The sequence below is a fragment of the Neofelis nebulosa genome, chromosome 17 (assembly GCF_028018385.1).
Source record: "Neofelis nebulosa isolate mNeoNeb1 chromosome 17, mNeoNeb1.pri, whole genome shotgun sequence".
Lineage (NCBI taxonomy): Eukaryota > Metazoa > Chordata > Mammalia > Carnivora > Felidae > Neofelis > Neofelis nebulosa.
Window position 1 is genome coordinate 61,502,971 of NC_080798.1, and position 21,353 is coordinate 61,524,323.

The 21,353-nt window shown below is 59.0% G+C and overlaps 1 protein-coding gene across 26 annotated transcripts in view; it reads right to left on the bottom strand.

Moving 5' to 3' along the window:
• The window catches only part of ANKRD11 (ankyrin repeat domain containing 11), a 183,172-nt gene that overhangs the window by 16,393 nt on the left and 145,426 nt on the right, over nt 1-21,353 (bottom strand). For 21 of the 26 annotated variants that reach the window (XM_058708036.1, XM_058708039.1, XM_058708041.1 and 18 more), the window contains 4 exons: nt 16,175-16,319; nt 10,136-10,274; nt 310-480; nt 6-209 (listed from right to left, as the gene is read on the bottom strand). In XM_058708036.1, the coding sequence (XP_058564019.1) occupies nt 6-209; nt 310-480; nt 10,136-10,274; nt 16,175-16,261 (601 nt within the window). In that variant the 5' untranslated portion in view covers nt 16,262-16,319. Of the gene's footprint in view, nt 1-5; nt 210-309; nt 481-888; nt 986-4,537; nt 5,457-10,135; nt 10,275-16,174; nt 16,320-21,353 lie in introns of those variants that run through there. The other 5 variants (XM_058708042.1, XM_058708047.1, XM_058708040.1 and 2 more) reach the window with 3 other exon arrangements.

Consider the following 21,353-nt stretch of genomic DNA (forward strand, 5'->3'; position numbering starts at 1 on the left):
CTCACCTGCAAAGTCCTTGACGTTGACGTCCGCGCCCTCGCCGATGAGCTCCTTGATGCGCCGGGCGTCCCCGCGGATGGCCGCGCGGTGCAGGCGGGTCTCTCCGCGCTCGTTCCGCTTGTTCACTTTGTCTTTGGTTTTCGAGGCGGAGTTCGGCGTCCCCTTCTGACACACTGTCGACTGGGAGGGGTGCTTTGGTGTCGTGTCTACTGCAGGCCAAGGAGAGGACAGGCAGGGCGTCACCAGGCGTGTCCCGGCGACAGAAGCCGCCGGGCCCTGGGCCGCTTCCTCGAGGCACCGGGGGCTCACCTGGGCTGTTGGCGGACTCCTCGGCAGTCATCTGCATGAGGAGAGCCACCTGCTGGCGCTCGGAGAGCGGGTAGCCGGCTCGGATCCCAGACAGCCCCATGCCAAACAGCAGCCCGGCCTTCCGGGTGACGGGCTCCTTCTTAATCCTCTTGCGCTCAGGACCCTGCTTCTCTGTGAGGCGGTGGAGGAGACAGGGGGACATTTCATGCCACGCGGTCCTCAGGACCCGCGGCCTTGCCTGGCGTCGCGGAGCCCCCGCCTCCCACCTCACAGCTCACAGGGAAAGGGCGAGAACAGGGGCGGCAGCACCGAGCCGCCCGGTCGTCACCTCCGGCGGTAACAGAGACAACTCCAACACCTCGTCATCAGCCAATGAGGCCTGCCCCGCCTCGGCCCCCACCGGCCGGTCGCGACGGCCCGCCGCACGCCAGGCGGTGGGACAGGTCTCCGTCCATTAAGTGCACGTGTCCACACTCCGGTTCCTCCTTCCCCGTCCCGCCTCCAAACAGTGCAGATATAAATGGCAAACACAGTTCAGAAATACACAAACAGGTCAAGGCCGACTTGTCAGTACTGTACCTTTCTTCTTGCTTCTAGGGACCTCCATTTCATGCCATGGCCCTTCGAGGAGCGAACCAGCCTTGCAGTACCACGACATGGACTGAGCTGGAGGCATCTAAAGGCATCAACACAGAGCACTAACCAGACACGATGGAACAGCTCAGCCGTTCCGTCTCCACCTCCTCGGAGCGCACACCTCCTCCACTGGTCTGACCCCTTACAGAGCTCCCTGCCGACCCTGAGCACAGACACACCGCGTGGCTTCTCCGGGAAGAGGCGGGAGGAAGGGACAGAAAACACCCCCCAGACTCCGTGAACCAGGAGCCAAAGCTCACTGTCCTCCTTCGCCCTCGTGCCCCTCCTGCCGGGGATTTAGGGATCCACCAGGCGCCTGGAGCCCTCCCCACACTGCCCCCGTGCGTGCTGGGTGGGGCCCTGGTGTGGGGGCCGGGCTGGCTAGGGGGAGTTCTAGGTCACAGGGTGCAAACTGCAGCCAGGGAAGGAGGGTCACCGTGGGAGACTTGGGGTCCTGAAACTCTCCTCGGGGGAGGGGGGCCTCCTGCTCTCCACTCCACACGTCAGAGAGGACCTCCTCCGGGCCCTCGGCTGGCTCGCTGGCTCTGGTTTGCCCTGGGGAGGTGGGTGCTGTCTGGGAGACACGGACCGGACAGGCTCCCGTGCGCCCCCCGCCTGCCCGACTCCAGGACAACATCCCCAGCCCACAGATGCGTCGTTTTCCATTTTCTCAAGAAGAGTTTTCTGTGAGCTACTTCCTTAGAAAGTACTGCGATCGGCCCTTTCAGAAACCACACTGTGACTCACTGCAACACAGGCTCCCCAGGCACCCCGGCCACGATGAGTCTCTAACCAACCCATGAGGCCCGGGCTCGAGAAAGGAAGAAAGCTCCAGAACGCTCCTCATCTGTGACCAAGGACCCCAGCTTATCCACCCTGTCCCCTGTTCTGCCTACAAGCTGGCAGGTGCAGGGGTGAGGCTGGCAGCCTCCCCGGAGCCTCTACACAGGGCGAGGAGCCACACATAGCAGCAGCCCTGCCCGGTGGCCCCACAAGGTCCCGAGAAGTTAAGCCACACTTTCGCAGTCACTCGGGGCCATCCCACCCAACCCGAGCTTTCTGGAACACACTCCCCGAATCCGGGCATCGGGTTTAAAAGTTCTCACACGGCCGAGTGCTCCACTAACCCCCCCCTCCCCTTCTCTATGGTGACCGCTCTGCCCTGCGCTGCTCCTCTGCACGGCCTGTGTACAAACAATGACAGAAACAAGGCCCACGCCCCCAGGACACACAAGCCGACCTCCTGCTCTATGACACGGACACAGATGCCCCACCAGCTTGGTGTCTCCAACACGGGGCCCTGGTGTCAGGACAGCAGCAGGAAGGCACGTGCACACTGCCCTGCTCCGCAATCAGGACCCGATTTCCACCCAGTCTCCTAGGAACCACGGCTTGGTCTCCACCCACGGAGCCTCCAGCCTCTCAGGGCCCCTGCGCCTCCCTGGGGGCGGCGGAGAGAGGAAGTCAGCCGGAGGAGGGAGACAGCAGAGCTCAGAGAAACACGTGCCACACGAGGATTCCTGCTCATGGGGACATCTGCAAATTACACTAAGTAACTTCAGAGGACAAGGCCGGTGGCCCAGCTCTGCTCTCTGGGGCAGGCCTAGGGAGGTGCAAGGCTGGGTGTGGGCAGCGCGTCCTCAGAACAGACCCCACAGGACCCTGAGGTGCCAGAGGGACCGGCACAAGGGCACTGCAGTCACTGTCTTCAAGTGACAACACAGGCAGCAGACTCCCTAGCGGTCGGGGGTGGGGGTGGGGGTGGGGGTGGCGGGGGTCCCAAGAGACACCCTTCCTGGGAGTGGCAGCCGAACACCTCCACAGCCTTGCCCCCAAAGGGCTTTCTGCGGCAACAGAGCGTCCCCCGCCGCGGAGCAGGACGTGACGGCACCACACCAGGCCCGCAGTCTCAGGAAGAGACTCTGTGTGTGTAGCGATGCCCTAGGCCCCGCCGCACCGGGCCTCCCTCCCCTCTGTGGCCAAGAGCCCGGCTGAGGCTGGACGATGCTCAGGGAAGCGGAAGGTACTGACTCCCTCCTGGTGGGAGGGGCCTCGCACAGCCCACCTCCCCACATGGGTCTCGGGGGCGTTAATGGGAGGACGTCTTGCGAGTCTCACCACAGGAAAAAGCCCCCAAATAGAATCCCATCTTCTAAGACACCCTTCTCTCCACCAGCCCCAACACCTCCCGGTACCCAGAGGGCCTGAGTCCAGCCAGGCGGTGTGTGGCCTCGGGTGCGGGGGACCCAGGGCAGCTCGGACTTCTGGCCAGAGGAGCCAAGTGACACGCGGTCAGCGTCACCTGCCCCTCTTCCCAGCCGCTGCTGTGCCTGTGATGGGGTGTCCACAACAGGGCGGTGGGGGGGGGGGGGGGGGGGGGAGGCTGCCCAGCCTACCTTTGCACCCCCAGCCCCAGCTGGGGGGGGGGGGGGTGCGCCCACTCGCCAGAAGAGGAGCTATGACCCAGAGCAACCTCTCAGGACAACCCGAGAGCCTCTCTGGCATCCTGCTCATTTTTGTTTCCAATATCCAACCAGAAGCAAAGGAGGACTCCAGGAACTCCCAGCGGCCCGTGCCAGGCTGCAGAGCAGAGCGAACCTGGCAGGTCGAGGTGGCCCTCCAGGCCTACCTGTGGAGCCTCCCTGCAGTGACCTGCAGGCAGGGACCGGCCACTGGCCTGCAGCCCGGACACGCCTCTGGGGGCTCCGAGGGCTCTGCCGAGGCCCGGGAAGGAGGCCCGCCACCACCGTCCTCACGGTGGCGGAGCTGGAGCGGCTCTCAAGGCCGGGGCCTTCCCCCCGCCCTCCCGGCCCCGTCCGGTCAGCCCAGCTGTGGTCCTGGTGGGAGATGATGGTTTCACCCGAGCCCGGACAGTTCCCCCGCGTCGCTGTCAGGAAAACAGCTGATGTGACGCCACCTGGGATTTGTATGGTGCCAGCTTGCTGCGGTCTGTGCCGTCGGTGCCCCACCGCGTCACCCCTTCCCGGGCGCAGCCACCCAGTCGGCAGACGCAGGTCCCCGCTCTCCGCAGCCCATCCCACCAACCCGGGCCTTCTGGAACATGCTCCTTCCACACACCACCGCGGCCGGTGGGCTAGAGTGCGGCCTTCCCGGGGGAGCGGGGGCTAAAGACACCATGGTTCTCAGACTCCACTTCCTGCCACTGCGTTTCCCTCCCCAGCAGAACGTGGATGTCACCACAGTTAATCTGGCAGCAAGGGGGCAGGTGTGCCAGCGAGACGGCTTTCCTCACGGAGCCGGGCAGGAGTGCCACCTGCCTCTGCCATCTGGCCGGCACATGCTGACGCGCACGCCCACCTGTGTCCTGCCCACGGCAGAGTGCGCCCCGACGCCCAAGGACCCCGTCTCACAAAGGCCCAAGTCTGCTTTCTCGTCCGCATCCTGAACCTCTCGCGTTTCCTCCTCCTCTTTCCATACCTCAGTGCAGGCAATCTCCTTGCTTACGACTATCCAAGCCACCAATTCTTTCTTCTGTCGCATCTAATGAGCTACATGATCTGCCCATTGGATTTTTAATTCCACTGGCAATTTTCATTTCCATGTATTCCATTTTGTATTTTTAAAAACCTACGTGGTGTTTTCTGGCAGCGCCTTGTTCCTTGCTCACGTGTTCAATTTCTCCTCTGTTGCCCCGTACTGACCCGTGCTTTGTATCCAGTCATCCCCACGCAAGGTCCCTGGAGCTGGTTCTGTCTCAGGATGGCAGTGTCTTCCGCGTGGTACGTGGTTCTGAACCAGCACTCGTGTTTGGCTGAACGCTGGGGCCGGGACACTGCACGGAAGCCCATGTCTCTGGAGAGGGCTGGCTTTTGCTCTGGTCTGGGACTGGATGGGGCTCGTTTCCGGGGACAGCTCTCAAAGCCCCTTGCCCCGTCTGGATGCCAGCCGGAGGAGACAGAGGGCTTTGGCTCAGGGATGGTGCCTTCCAGCCTGAGGTGTCCCTGATGTGGCTTTCAGGGGCCTGTCCACTGTGGCCCCGAGGGGCCTGAGGCCGGCAGCTGACTCCCACTGTCCTCAGCCCCCAGGGCCCTGGAGCGCTCACAACCAGTCCTTCGTTCGGTCATCACTCACCACCTCTGACTTCGGGGCTGTTCCAGAAGAGGGCTCTTCAGGGGACAAAGTCCAGCACACTGGTCCAAAGGGAAACCTCCAACTCCTACACCCCACCACGAAACCATATGACGTCAACACTTCTTGGACCCCACTCCACAGGAGGGCATCCGGTGGGGCGCTCGTGGGATCGCAGAGCTCCCGGAGATACCAGGAGGAGCTCAGGCAACGCCGACGGCAGGCAGGGTGCTGGCGTACCGGGGGCACCCCGCACCCATACCAACACAGGGCCCGATCCCAAAGTTAAGAGGCTTTTGGAAGAACCACTTCTGCCAGGGCAGCGTGCACGCTGGAGACGACCCACATCAGGCAGGGAGCCGCAAGGGGGCTTGTCTCTGTCCGGCCTCACACTCAGGTTCTCCAAGTGCTGCAAGACCAGGACTCGAGGGTCCCCCCCGTCTGCATGGGGCACTTGAGTTCTGTCTGGCTTTTCCCTCCATTTTCCTGGTTTGTATCCACTTCTTCCTTTCCTTTAAAGACAATTACCACCACCGATCACTTAAGACAGAGGGGATCTTCAGCGAGCCCCTGACTTCTCTGGTCTTGGTATCCTCTGTCCCAAAAGAGAAGGGCTGGGGTCCATCTCCGATGTCTGCCTTCTGCGGTGCAGGTGGGGCTCTCCCAGGTCATGGGCTGGGTGGCCTCTAGTCAAGGGGGACCACAGTCCTCAATCCACAGACACTGGGAAATTCAGTGAGGGCTGTCACAGCCGTGAGGCGGCGGCCAGGGTATGAGAAAGCGATGCTGGCATAAACACCCCACCACACGACTTGACAAACACTGACCCCTTTTCATGGCACCAAAGCATGGTGAGGACTTTTAAAAATAACGCGAAATAAACCCTAATCCAAACCCGCACCAACGTACGAACCGTGCCATCAACCTGCCAGCCCCGGGCCGGTCTGTACAAGCCTCTGGCCACCCGTCAGCCCCTGCCCCAGACCCTGGGAGCACCACCGGGCAGAGTAGCCACATTGCAGCCCAGGCTCCCCCTAGTAGGGCTCTGGAAGCTGCAGCCAGCTCCCCTGGACTGCACTCCATGCTTTATCAGTCATGGTCCTAGGACTCCTCCCTGTGAGTCACAGAACCCAGGGTGGTCGTGAGGGTCTGGCCCTGCAGACTCCCACCTATTCTGCAAATGGGGAACATCAGGAATTTTAAGTATAAAGAGCCTTCCTTGGCCAGTCCACACTCCCCCCCCGTACAGGAAGAAACTGTCCAAGTTTAGGGAGGAAAAACAATGCAGAAAAGGTGTCCCTGTGGGTGGCACATGTCCTCTCCAGCCAGAGGCTCCCCCGCAGCTCCCCCCACCACCACAGGCAGCGCCTGGAGAGCCAAGGGAGTGGGCAGAGAAGCCCTTCACGGTCACGTACATGCCGCCTCCAGCGCGCAGCAGTGGAGCCAGAGTCCTTCCCCAGACAGGGACAGTCCCAGAGGAGAAGTCACAACAGCCACCCCTTCCGATCTTACGGAACCAGGGTGACCGTGATTTCAGTAAATACGGGAGTGTCCCCAGACCCCTAACACGGAGCACACGAGTAGGTTACATGTCAGCACTGCTGGATAAACATCCAGATACTGGACACAAGAGTGTTTTTCACAAAATAAAACAAACCTTAATTTCTCATTGCTACAAAGAAACGTTCAGGTACTGAGAACAGGCAGTTCCCGAGGCTTCTGATGGGGCGGTGCTCTGAAGGGCGGGGCGGGTGGGGGGGGGGGCCCGTGTGGCCTCTGGGGACGGGCAGGGCCCACCTGGGTGGCTTCGGGAAGGAAGTGGCTTCGGGAAGGAAGTAGCGGGGCTTACGTCCACACTAAAGGACGGAAAACTGCAACACAGCAGTGGGCTCATGCAGAAGCCTGAAGAGGGTGGGTGGGCACGGAAACGAGCCTAAACATTTGCTTACAGATTTAAGTGAGGAGAAATTTAATCATACACAAAGTAGACAGATAAGTATAATTTGAAGCAAGCGCACACATCCTAGAATTTCATCACCAACACCGCCAAGTGGAGACTGGGCAGCGGGCCTCAGGCGACCTGCCCGGGAGAGGCCCCCCTGTGAGGCCTCCGCCTCCTGTTCAGCGGGGAGGGGGGCGGGCTGCCTTCCCCAGCAGCCACGGGAGGAGCCGTCTCTGAGCTTCTTTTTCCCTAGAAGATGTCAGGCTGCTTTGGGCAAGCATACGCGGCCCGTCCCTCCTGCGCCCAGACAGACCTGGCTCCGGAAGGACGAGCTGTCCGGGGTGCCCTGTGGGCAGCTAAAGTGACCAACCACCTGCGGCGGTCTGGCTTGGATGCAGACTGTGTCCAGCTTTCACCACAGACGAGCCGTATTGCTCTTGGCAGTCCGCCTCCAGGCCTGACTAAGCACTGCGGAGGCCCCTCACGGGGGTCGAGGAACCAGGACAATGCTCTCCGGTGGCTCGGTGGTCCCTAGGAGGGGGCTCATCAGCCTCTTCTTCCCACCTGGGGGGCACAGCTGAGGAAGCTATTTGTGGCTCAGGGCCCCGAGTTCTGGAGCCTTCCGCGGCTCTCCCCTCCCGGTGACTGCAGGGCCGCATCTTCCCAGCAGAGGGCGCCGGAGGGACACAGCAGGAGCAGGGGGCTGGGCAGGGTGGGGGGGATACAGGGAACCTCGAGCAGACCCCGCCTGGCCCCGAGGGGACTGCAGTCCCCCAGTCTCAGTCACTCGGCACCCACAGTTCACTCCTTCAGTCTCTCCCCGCGTGGCTTCTGCCTCCTGACTCGGTGGGGGAGGCACGGCCCAGCAGCCGGGAGCCACGTGGCCAGAGGTGTGCAGCTCTCCGAGTCTGCACCCGGCTCAGGCACTCCGCTCGGCAGAGGTGCAGACGGGACCGAGGCCTCCAGGGCCAGCCGGGGGCCCCACAGACCGCTTCCCAGTCCTGTGTGTGACGCACACAGACGCGAGTTCGAAATTTCAGGCTCCCGATTCAAGTCCTGCACGACACGCGCAGAAGAATCCTCTCACTGGACAATCTAGCTGTGGTATCTTAACAAAGCAGATGTAGACGATGTAAAACCGGCCCCCAAAACGATAATAACAGGAGGGCAAATACCGTATTTCATACGTATTTAGATTTTTGTAACACAGTCCTTGGCCGGGAAATTCTATTTTTTAAATGTTCTTCGCTTTTTTTCTACCCAACGGTGACTCCTTCCCTGCCTTCACCTGGACCCACAACTCACAGAGAAACAACGGGCGCACTCCCTGCGCGCCCCGAGAGTCTCCCGGACGCCCCAGAGGACCCAGGTGGGTTCAGGCGAACCCACCCGGCAGCCTCTTGCTGAAACACTAGCCGGCAACGGACGAATCCAGAAGGCCGGCCGGAAGCACACGAGCCCAAGAAGCCAGCGTGAGATGAAGCGGGAACCGCCAAGAAGTCCTCCCCAGCAGAGCAGAGCCGACAGCCTGAGAGCGGCTGCCCACCCAGGCGCACGCGCAGCTCAGACAGCAGGTTCTCTCAGGAAGCAGCTCTTAACAGCGGTTCCCTAACTCACAGCAAGGCTGCTGGGGCATCTATAGGAACATCCCAGAAGCCAGACACCAGCCTCACACCTCCACCATCCACACAGCTAACGACCAAATAGCAACCCCCGGCCCCCCACGACTAAGACTGGTATCGGCACCAAAAACAGGAGGGAGGACATCCAGGCTACACTAACTGCCTTCATTTTTCTCTGGGCCTAAAGCCTGACCCACAGAAACGTCTGTGAGCCCAGGGCACCCACATGCATCCGCGGGCCTCTCCCTGTCCCCACTGTGCCAGCTCAGCCACAGGAGCCGTGGGCCATGTCGGACCCTCGTGAAGGACCCCTGGGGGGCTCACAACCTTCCTCAATATCCTAGATGGCAAAACCAAGCCCACTCCTCTGGCTTTAACATGACTGGACATATGCTCAGGGAGCTCCTGCAGAGGAGGAAGCGGGGAAGGGACCTGTGACCTCGTGAATAAAAGCCATGGCACAAACACACATTTCCAGGCTGTTCCCTCTGCCGTTTCTCCCCATTTTCTAGCCTGCTTATCTTGTCTCAGGACCTGCCCACTTTCCCGCTACCTGACGTGGACCCCCACATGCAGGTAGCCCCATCCACACCCATTTCTGGCAGGGGCCTCTGTTCCTTGCCCTCTGGTTGAATTCACCGCAGGTTCGATGGCCCTCTGGGTGCTGTGTGGCCCTTTTCGCCCGTGCCCGCGAATGGTTCACATGTCTACAGAGCAGTCAGATGACCGGCAGGCTGGGCAGGCCCCTGAGCACGGAGGTCAAGAGGAAGAGGGAGCTTGGGCTGGCAGGAGAAAGCATGGGCCCCAAGAGCTGCTCAAGAAGTCACTGACTTTCAAGTGTGTGTGCCCAGTGTTATTAGCCCCCCACGCACACACACATACAGGGACAGAAGTGCACGCTGTGTGCAGACTCACGTTCACGTACACACACACGCACATGTGCACAGCCCTGCCCTGCACCCCAGGCCCCGCCACACCCGCGGGAAAACTGCACTGACTCTGGCTCCCTCTCAGTGTTCCCTCTGGCTTCTATTTCAAACAACTGGGTTTAATTTGTGCGCTTCTGTAGCCCTAAGGGAAAACACACTTATTCTCCAACACAGGACTTTCAGGGGACTGGACAGAGCTAGGGGGGCCCGGGGACCTCAGGGCAGAGGAGCCCACGCTCATGGTCACAGCTGGGCACATACCAGGAGCCTGCCTGGGGGAGTGTTCCTGCCTGGCACTCCGGGGGGGGGGGGGGGCTCCCTGCGTGTGAGCCTTTCCTGTCCGCACCGAGTCAGCCCGAACATCAACAACAGAGAAGATGTCCTTGCAGCTCGCTCTGGACCCCACCCAGGCCTCTAGCACAACTCCTCAGAGAGTCCTGGTGCAAAGCCGAGGGGTGCAGAGAGGCTGGGGGGCCCCTGTCCCGGCGGCCCACCCCAAGCAGGGACCAGTGTCAGGAGACGCCTGAGGGAGGGAGGCCAGGACACTTTCTGTGGAGGAGAAGAGTCAGGCGGGGGTGGTCAGCAGGGAGGGAGGGCAGCGCCTGTACCTGTGTCCGAGTCCTTCTGCTCTCCATTGGCCCCCACAGTGAAGGGCAGCTTCCGCTTGGTTGCTCGCTCCCTCACCTCCTTCCCTCCATCGCTGCGGTCCAGCTTTGGGGTCTTGGTCAGAGAAACTTTATCTTTATCCTAGAAAAGAAAGCGACGCTTTCAGAAGACGTCATTCCCAGATCAAGTTGTCAGAGTCCTCACATCTACTAAGATTTCAGTTCACGTGCCCAGTAAAGCAAAGCTCGTGTGTGGACAATCGGCAGCACCTCCCGCCCGCCGGGCCCACACAAGCACGGCTTCCTGCACCTTCCTCTGGCCCCAGGCAGCCCCGCTGGTCGTCCTGAAGCCGGACCATTCTCAGCAAGACACAGAGAGACACAAGTTGCCTCCAGTGTGGCTTTCCCAGGGAGGGATGAAACAAGGAGGAAAAGAGCCGGCCGTGAACAGGCAGTGCTGGCAGGTAGAGAGTCCGGTCTTCCACTCTGAGCTCCTCTGCCCGCAGGGCCTCCCCCAGGTGCTGCGCTCCTCCTTTCCCGGAAGGGGCCTGCCCGGGACACCAGGGGGTGGCTCTCGGGGACAGATCCTGCGGGCCAAAGCCCTGCGGCGGTTGTGGGGGAGAAGGGGGCAGACGTGCTGCCATCACCTCCTTCCTATTCTAGTCTCGGGGTGGCTTTGCTGCGGGGTGAGGATCACGAAGCCCGCATCCCAGCGCCGTCCTGACCAGCGGGCCGGGCCGACACGGGCGAGTCAGCACCGAACCCGCCCCGGGGCCGCCATCCGCAGAGTGACAGCACCCACTCAGGATGAGCAGGTCCCGTGTGGAAGCGGAAGGTGCCTAGGGCCCCAGAGGGCAGGGGTGGGGCAGCCCGATCCCAAAGTGCAGGTGGCAGTGGGGTGGGTGGTGATGGACCCGGCACCGAGCGGAGGCAGGAGCCCCCCCCACCCCACCCCCCTGGCCCCCCGCCGGCTGCAGTAGCTGACGGCCCTGGACCCCCCAGAGCCCTGGCTGACGACACCGTCCTGGGTGGGGACAGCTCGGTGGGGTCCTCCACAATTCTAACCAACACGCTGGCTCCGTGCGCTTGTGGCACGGCATCACCCCCGGCCTCCTGGCCCCGTCCACAGTACAGCAAGAGGCTCCGAGGGGCACGCAGAGGGCTGACGTGGGCGGGACATGCAGAGCTGGCTCCCTTCCCCGCCGGGAAGCTGGTTCCCTGCAATTTGCCCCGGGGAAGCTGTTAACAAACGTGGTCCAGCCACAGCCACGCACCCATGCCACCCCCACAGCAGCAGGGGTCCTTGGGGCTGCTCCCGGGAGGGGCCACCTGCCAGGACTGAGCACAGCCACGGTCCCTACGGCCCACACTCCTGACAGCCCTCCGGCTTCAGCAGCTGGCATCTACCAACCACGGCAGTCAACGGGAGACCCTCAAATGAGCAGGGACACTGCTGCTGGAACACACTGCCAGCTTCGAGGGCACGTGGAGTGCAGAGAGGGGCCCAGGGCAGGGATGAGGAAGGGATCCTGGGAGACGGGGTTGCACAGACATGCCCCTCATGACCTGCACACTGCCACCCCTAGCCCTGACCGAAGAATACCCACCAGCAAAACCCCCGAACTGTGTAAACACTTTCCCACCAAGAACACTCCTGGCGAGTCTGACCTACGGGTATATAAAAGAGATAATATAAATAATAGCAATCGCAAAGCATTCAGGAATGCAAGAAATTTCGAAAATCAGCGTAATGTGGGGCACCTGGGTGGCTCAGTCGGTCATCAGACTCTTGATTTCGGCTCAGGTCATGATCCCAGGGTCATGAGATTGAGCCTGTGTTAGGCTCCACGCTGACACCAAGGGACCTGCGTGGGATTATTCTCTGTCTCCCCCTCTCTCCCTCGGCCCCCCCCCTGCTCGCCACGCACGCACACTCACTCATGCGCTCTCAAAATAAACAAACTTAAAAACAAATCAATGTAAATAAAGTTAAGAAAATCATATGACCACCCCAACAGTTGCAAAAAAGCCTGTGATAAAATTCAACAACTGATCCCGACAAGAGCTCTCGGCACACAGGCGCAAGGTCCCCAACACCTGACGGCCGACAAGGGGGTGTCTCTTCTAAGAGGAAGGGGCAAGGATCACCACCGCTACTGCAGAACGTAACAACTGTTTCTAAATGAGCAAAAAATCTGAATGTGCGCTTTGCAAAGGAAACTATCCATGTACCTAACTCACATTTGGGAAGATGTTCTGCATTAGGATAATGCAAACTAAAACCAGGAGGAGATACCAATGCCCCGATCAGAGCAGCTAACAGGAGGGGCTGAGTCTGGCTTCAGGTCAGGTCAAGATCTCACGGTTCGGGGGTTCAAGCCTCATGTTGGGCTCTGTGCTGACAGCTGGGGGCCTTCCTGGGACACTCTCTCCCCCTCTCCCTCTGCCCCTCCCCCGCTCATGCTTGCTCTAGCTCTCAGAATAAAGAAAAGTTAAAACAAACAATAAAATGAGAGGCTGGCTGCATCACACGCTGTCAAGAATGCGGGAGAGCTGTTGATGGCGGGAAATCCAAACAACGTCAAGGCAAAGAGGCCCTGTGCTCAGGAGCAGCACTCCTGCTCAAAACAATAGAAACGAAACCTCACAACCGCCCCTCAAAGGGCAAATGGATAAACCAAGTCCAGCCCAGCCACGAACGGAAAGTTCCAGTGTCAGAAAGGCACCAGCACACACAGCCTCGCGGAGCGGCTCCCGGGAGCAGACGGGACCCCTGTGCTCAGTCGCCGAATCCAGACACAATCTCCTCTGGAATCAGATTTGGCTCAATCCTGTCCCCACCACTTTCCCTCAGCAAAAACAACGCATTAGTCTTAAGATGTCATGAGTATATGCGTGAAAATCAAGCCACTCAAATTAATAGGTGAATTAGGAGCTGCTGGATGCAGAAAAGTAGCTGGTTTTTATGGACAAAGCAACAGTTGGAAAATAACGTTAAAATATCACTTAGGTTACTATCAAAAGACATCAAATACACAGGACAATCTAACAAAAGATGTTTAAGTCCTTCACACAATTGGAAGAAGAAAATAAAGACTTCTAAAAATGGAGGAACACCCATGTTGGTGGGTCAGAAAATGCAAAAACTGTTCATGTGGCAATTCTCTCCGGACCCATCTTTGCGTTCAAAGTGATCCTGTCAAAATACCAGCAGGCTTTCTTTGGAAATCAACCGGCTTATTCCAGAACGCATATGGAAATGCAAAGGGTCAAAATTAGCAAAGACGATTCTGGAGAACAACAAAGTCTGGCAGACTGAACTGCAGACAACCAGACTAAAATTCTAGCAGTCGCTCGAGGGGGCCGTGGACCAAGGGCCAAAGGTTCAGAAGGAAGAGCAGAGGACAAAGTCGGGGGAGGGACGCTTTCCAGTAAGTGACGGTGACCATGTGAACACCCACAGGGAAGGAAATGAACACTGGGCCCCCACCTTAGGTGGCAAACACTGGCCCCACATGAATCACAGACTGAAGGGACAGGAGAGTACCCTCACAGAGAGGGACACGGATGAACCAGCAAGGTCCCCCCCACTCCCCCTCGGGTGACTAGAGGAGAGCCAAACCAGCTGTGTGACAGGGACAGGGGCCGGCCTCAACTTCCCCAGCGTCTGGGGCGCAGAACTGGGGCGATCACCTTGACAAACTGCCAAACCGGTCTATCAGCGTGCACGCGCTCGCGACATCACCTGCTGCGCCCCCGTGGGAGCGGCCCGAGTGCTCCTGGGTGGCAGAACGCGTCCGGAAGTGGCTGGACATTCGTCCCTGGCAACCGCACAGCGAGCCAGGGAGGGGCTGCTACGGGGAAGGCCCTCTAAGTCGGACGTAATAGTGACCAGCTCGTCCCTCTTACAAGCCCCCCCGGGGGGAGACTCCCCCATGGTGACACACGTTGGGGACCTCCCAGGACGGTGACAGTGCTGCATATTCTGATCCGGATGGGGATTCAGCCCAGGTTTTGGAAGTGAACTAGAAGACATGACCTCTATTTCACCAGAAGCGCTGACAGTCCTTGGGTCCCAACTCCTCACCTCACTGGCCGTGCAGGGAGACCAAACACATGCCACATAACCAGAGAGGGTCAGGGGCTCACCCCTGAGACGCGCAGCGGCTCTGACAAGACTCTCGGGGCACACGTGGCTTCAGAAGCTTGCTGAGCAGCTGGGCTGCGGCAGGGAGCTCACTTGAGTTTGCTGGGCTTCCCTCGCTAGCATGACGGGGATCGCCACAGGAGCTAAGAAAATGTTTATCTTGGCTGGCACAGGGGCAAAAAAAAGTACAAAGCTACCTTCAGAAAATAACAAAGCCAAACTCACACATCTCCTGTGGCAAATGCGTAGGGGCTGCCCCTGCGGACCACAGCGGGCCCCTATGGCCCAGTGAGCGTTCTCCCGTAAAAGAAAGCGACTCGCACCGGCCTGGAGCAAGCCCTGTGTTAGAAGGCAGCCGGGAGGGCACAAGGCCCACAGAGCCGCCCCTTCAAGACAGGTGCCGAGCTCTGGACACCTTTTCTGGCGCCACCTTGGTTGGCGAGTCCTTCTGGGCAGGCCGTGCACACGGAGAACCGGGCCGGTGGACACAGCAGTCTGGAGCCCCTGCTGCCCACCCACGTGGAGGAGCCAGCCGGGGTGGGGCTGCGCGGGGCCTCTCCCTTGTCCTGTGACCATGCAATCCACACGCAGATCCGGGGACCATGACCACCAAGGACAACCTGGCCACTCGGGGTGAAAGTGTCCCAGAGTGAGAGTTACCAAGCTCCCCCGGGCACATCTGTCCCCACGGGCTCCAGCTCCTCGCAGGCACGCCCATCACGAGCTGCTCCCGGACCCTCCACAGGCCTCCCAGGCACACACAGCTCTCCTATGCACGCCCGAGCCACGCGCAAGCCTCGGCCTGCCCACAGCTCCATGCCGTGGCTCCCACCCATTACTGCACTGGGTGCTGGGGGACAGGACAAGTGGGAGAGAATGTGCAGCCACAAATGCCCAGACGCCAGGGCCTCGGAGGCCCAGCCACCCTGACGAGCACCGAAGCCGACCAGGTCGGGACGTTCACGACCCGATCCACATTGCACCTAAACCAAATGGGCCGCACGGCTCTGCTTACCCTGTCCTCACGTGGAAGACATGCCCCACCCAACCAGGCACCACCGGAGACGTCTTGGCAGGTGCACCGACAAGAGAATCTCCGTTCATACCCAAGTGCTGAGACAGACGGGGCAGGGAGGCAGCTCAGAAGACCAGCACCGGGGACGAGAGTCACGCAGGCCACCGTGCAGATGGCCCGTCACGTGGGCATCAAGGGAGACAGGGACACGTCAAGACCGAAGGTGGCGATGAGGGCAGTGCCGCGCCATGGGCGAGGCAGCACGTCCCTTACCTCACCTGCAACAGCACAGCCACGGGTGTCCCTGCTGCAGACGTGCTCGCGGTCACAAACAGAGCACCTGGCAGGGCCTGCACCTGCTTCCTTCTGTCCGACTCCAAGTCCACACTCACAAGTGGCACCCCAGGCTGCAGGACAGGGGTACCTGGAGCCCAGAGTTGACAGCACTCTTCTAAGACAGGGGAATTTAGAGTTATACTGCCTTTTCTTATTCACATGCAGAATGAGCCAAATTGGAAGTCAAAGCACATACCCCACAGAGTTTCTGCTCAGGAAAAGGCAAAGACGGCTGAACGACAGACTTGGTTTCAACGAAGCCATGACAGGCATCTGTGGCCCCGAGAGCCAGAAACAGGCCAAAATGACATCATCTCCACTACGAGACACACGTCTTGGTTACGTGTACAGAAACATCAAATTTAAAGCTTAACTTCCGTCCCCGAGTCGTGAGCACATCCTTAAGATCAAGGTCCTCTTTGGCAAGAGCAGATGGTCTCTGTCTCACCACGGCCGCAGAGGGAACGGGGACGGATGGACAGCCAGAGCAGGCGAGTGTCCAGCACTGGGGAGCCAGCAAGGAGGAGGGCAGCTCAGGCATTACCTTTTTCCCCGTTTGTTTCTCCACCATGTCGTTGCTGAGGGAAAAGTCTTCGTGCTGTGGTGTTCTAGAACACCCGCCCTTGGGCATCGTTCTTCTCCCCTCACCCGATCTTCATTTATACCGCCATCGCTTCGTCATCAACCGTCTGCTCCAAAAGAGAGAACACAGAGGGTCAATCAGGGTCAATGCAGACAAGGCCCAGCCAATCTCAAATCCGTGCCCCAGAACGGACTGAATGTCACGTGCTGCTCTCATGGGCTGTGCTCCACGCGGGGACAGGTGCCCGGGAGGGGACCTCAGGACTGACTGCCCAGGGAGTGGAGGTATACTCCATGATGCAGAGCTTGGCCCTGTTCTTCTGGGGGCCCTTCACCTGCCCCCCCGGGCAAGATCACATCCCAGGTGCACCCTCTAAGCCATGGCCTTGACCCCACTCACCCTCTAGGAGAGCAGCCCCCTTCCCGCACAGCCCCAGACAGAAGGTTGGGACAAGAATCCTTTTACTTTCCAGAAAGCACCACACGGACCTCAATTCTCCAAATTCTCCCAAATACAATGAGCAGAAAGCAGCCATGTGATGCCTCTGAGGGGGTTCTCACGGTTCCCCAGATGTCCAGAAGGCTTTGATGCCCAGATCTGTGCCCAACGAGCCAGACCCCGCCCAAGGGCCTGAGGCCCAGCCCCTGCACTTCCCAGGACACACACTGTGTTGTTTATCATACTTTTTATTTTCTATATTTTGACGTTTTGACCTGTTCAAAAACACAACACAACACAACACAACACAACCTTGCTATCTAGGGAGAGACTGTCCCCCCCCCGCCTTCCCCCGAGCTGGCCTTTTCTTAGAGACAGCAAACCTCTCCTACACAAACCTACGAGCCACCCCCTTATCAAGCACAAGCAGGCCAGCCACCAGGCAACTGGAGACCAGTGCACAGCCCACAGCCTGATTCAGATTAGCCAGTTCTAAGCTGTCCACCGTGTCTGCCTGCTTTCCCTGCAGAAACCCCAGCAAAGGCTCTGGCAAAGACCTTGTCCTGGCTCCTATCGAACGCCTCCTGGCCATCCTGTTCCCTGGTGGCCTTGGGTGGGCTCCCTCTGGGACCTGAGAGTACAATCGACTTCCTTTCAGTGTCTGCCCATGGCTGTGTGACCTGACCGTACCAGGGCCCCTTCCACCCCTTCTGGACCTTCTGTCTGCTCCCTGCATACATGCTGTCTTCCTCTTTATACTTTTTACATTTTCATCATCAGAGTTAGAAAACGTTTTGTTATTTTTTTTAAGTTTATTTATTTATTTTGAGAGAGACAGAGACAGCGTGAGCAGGGGAGGGGTAGAGAGAGAGAGAGAGAGTCCCAAGCAGACTGTGGACTGCCGGTGCAGAGCCCCATGGAAGGCGGGGGGTGTTGAACCCACGAAACTGTGAGGTCATGACCTGAGCCACCCAGGCGCTCTTAAAAAACCTTTTCAACAAACCAACCACGTGCAGTGTTTAATCTCCTCTTTTTTTCTCAGTGACACACCTCTGTGCTTTGCCATTTTGGATGAGTATTTTTTGTAACTAGCTCGCCTGCAATTAATGGCCTTGACCATGTAACAAGTGTGGCTTCCGAAGTGCCATCTGTGACCAGCAGCTCCACTCCCTGGTTCCTCCTGCTCCCCGTGTGCTGAAAACTAACCTGCCATTCACCATGTCTTCTGGTTCCCCACTTAACTGATCAAATTTCACAAAGTATCCTCTTGGTACTTAACTGACCTAAGAAGACATCTAAATTGATTTGGGGCAGAGGGACAAGCCTGACCACCTTGATTCATTTCCTGACACTTACTCCCCCAGCAGGCAAAGCAGGCTGAAAGGGGGCTTCCATCCACACGCTCCAGCGGTTGGGGCCAAAAACGGCACTTTCCCGCTCCTCTGCTTGAAACTGTGAATTCGACATTCCTCTCCAATTTTCCACTACAAAACCAGAACATCTCGGCCTAGATGAGGAGTAACCTCTCAGAGCCGGACGCCGAGACTGCTGCTGGGACTCATCGGCAATGTTTCAGTAGAAATTTAAAGATTACACAGAATATGCATTTTTATAAGTTCCTGCCTGCCTGCTCTCATGATGGGAAATCAAGCACAGTCGTCACAGGGTGTCCAACCCTCTTGCTCTTGGGTGTGAAACACGAGTCCATGGCGATCACGTGGGAAACACCCGGGCCAGCAAGTGGCCACAGCACAGACCCCACGATGTCTGAACCCTGGTCTCTCTGGCCACTCCACACTGTCTACACCAGGAGATGGGGACAGGTGGCCACTTCATTCTTTAAACGAGTGACTTCACTCTGTGTCCCCGCACTGGCTTGGCTCAGCAGTCTCTATTCAAAGCAGAGTTTTGAGACCCCCGCCCGAAAGGCCTGCCTCCCCTCCTCCCACTCGCCCTCCCTGGGAAGGACAGCATGACAGCCACAGAGCAGCAGGGAGGGAACACCGTACAGTTCCACGACAGCTGCCCCAACCCACAAAGCCTAATTATCTTCCCAAACAGCCCCAGAAGCCGCAAGGCAAGAGGAAGGAGTGAAGTTTGTTGTAAGCAGGCGCATCCAGGCTCTCAGGTCCTTGTGCGTCCTGAGAGCCCTGGGGTGCTGTTCTAGCTGGGCCAGTTCTGAGGCAGATGCCCAGCATCGCTGGGAAAGAGCTCTTCCCGGGACTGGACAGAGATGGTATCTGAAGTACAGGCTGAGCCAATGTCACCTGAAGGCCTTCCACGGAGGCCCTCAAAGGCACACCCGCGCCGGCTCGAAAGTACCGTGCAAGCTATTAAGTACCACGCCAAGGCTGCCTGTCACGGTTCGCGCAGTCAGTACTAACACGAGAACACCGAGGCCCTGGGTGCACGTCACTGGGTCCAATTCCTCTGACCCAGGCTCCCCTCCCACAGGCAGCTGTCCTCGTTCCCAGGAGGCACTTGCCGGTATTTTCTGCAAACCTTTTAAATGAAACATCTAGTTATCTTATTAGCAAAAATGGCTTTCTTCTGGAATAACAGAGAATGGCAACCAGGACGAACAGGCCAGGGCAAAACCACAGGCAATTCGAGGGAACGAAGCAGAGGAGGCTCTTTTATAGCAGAAGGCGGGAGGGAGGGTGGGGCTGTTGTAAACTAAAAGTCCACTGGAGTAAACTGGGAGCTGGAGGTATAGAGGCTTCGCATTGGCTGGGCTGTGGCCGTCTCCCATTGGCTGGGCTGTGACTTGTCTCCATTGGCTGACCTGTGACACTCTTCCATTGGCTGAACTGTGAGTTGTGACAGTCCCTCATTGGCTGGACTGTTACTGGGGGAGGAGGAAACCTCCCGGACCTCCGGGTGGGTAGTAAAACAGTAAAGTGGAATCTGCCTGCAAGTTGGGTCTGTAAGTGACAACGGGTGCTGGGCGTGAGAGCTCCCCCAGATTGCCTCCCAACTCCATTGTAAATAAAATTTCCCTTTACTAATTTTCACATCTCATTTTGCGAGCATCCAGCTAATTCCATGCAATCTGTCGCAGAGTGACTGTGGGCCCAAACCCCATCACGGCGGCCCAAGGGACATTTCGTGCCAGCCCCTGGCCAAGTGCACAGTGTCCTGTGCCCAGCAGTGGGCCTTTGTCCTGAAGGCCGCTGTTCTCAGGGCACCACCCCACATCTGGGAACCCCCCCGCCCCGCACCTGGCGGGTTAGGAGTGTCATCCCCGATACTGTGTCTTCTTTTCCGTAAGACGTTGTGCACAACGACAGCCAAGACCACCTCGGCCACCTCACCGCCATGGTTACAACCACCTCAATATTCAGAACTCGTCAGAAGCGTGAGGACCAGCATGATGGCCAGTTTCCTCAGGGCCTGGGAGCCCAGCACACTAGACTCATTTCTTTAAGGAGCGTCACGGGTTCACAAGGGTTGTCAGCTCCAGGGCTCAGATTTGCCACCGACACATTCCAGCTTATTTTCCGGGAGAGCTGGATGCACTGGGTCAACCGTCCTGTCTTGTGCCTCACGGGACCCGCCTGGAACCTGGAGAGCCAAGGGGACCCGAGTCCTCCCTGGTGTTTCAATGACAAGCTAGCTGCGATCGTCTCAAACGCAGTCTTCTTCCATCTACCTGGTCATCCCAACCCTCCCGTAGGCTGTCTGGTCTCCGTGGCATCCCACAGCCCTGTGACCAGTCCGCCTCTCCCTTGGCTTCAGGAAATGGCCACGCCAGCAAAGGGAAGGATGCAGACACGGTGAGACCACAAGTCTCATCAGCACCACGACCTCTCCTAAGCCAGGCAGTGCCACACGTCAGAAGCTCAGCTCGCCGCTTCTTCCATGGATCCTCTCTGAGGATAGAGGCCGCCACAATGCCACAGGCCTCCCTGCTCACTGCTGGGCATTCACTGCTCAACCCAAGAAGAGGCTGGGACCCCCCCCCTCCCCACACAGCCATCACAGTGGGGGCAATCTTTGTGGCTGGGGGGGTGGGGGGGCTCCCTTCTAACAAGTTACAAGGCTACCTGAACCTGGGCTCTGGGGCTTTCTAACCAAATAACCCAATGAATGGCCATCAAGTCTCAGACCCCGGAGGCAATCTGGCCATCCCTACTCAGACACACCGTAACTGCCAGTGTCAGAAGATGCCTGGTCCTCCTCAGAACCAGGCATCCCACAGCACTCTGGGACACACACGGACTGGACACTTACAGTACGTCGGGAAACGTGTGCAGAGCAGCGGGAATGTGGGGTGAAGGGAGCACGGCTCCCTGCACAGGATGAACTGCCGGATGCAGGCATTTCCCACACCCCCAACTGAAAAGCAGCTAGCTGCTCTGGCTTCGCAGGCTGTTGGGGGGGGGGGGGGACGGAGACCACTCAGGAAAGCACTCAAGAGCTTCTGGAGCTGGGCGAGTCTTCTGAGAGACCCCGGCCCGCTCCCCGAAACAAAGGCACCGTGCCCACACCGCTGGCTCCAGGAATTTGCCAGTGATCTTGCGGCCATGTGTCAGAGCTCAAACAGAACATCCGCAGCCAGCTCCCTAACCAGGGGCACACGCAGGCTGGCAGAGGCCATTCGTCCCTGCACCTGTCCATGTCGCACTCGTGGCACACGGCCCACGGCGGCTCCACCTGCTGTCCCACCGGCAGGGTCTCTTTGCTGCTTGCCCCGGGACCC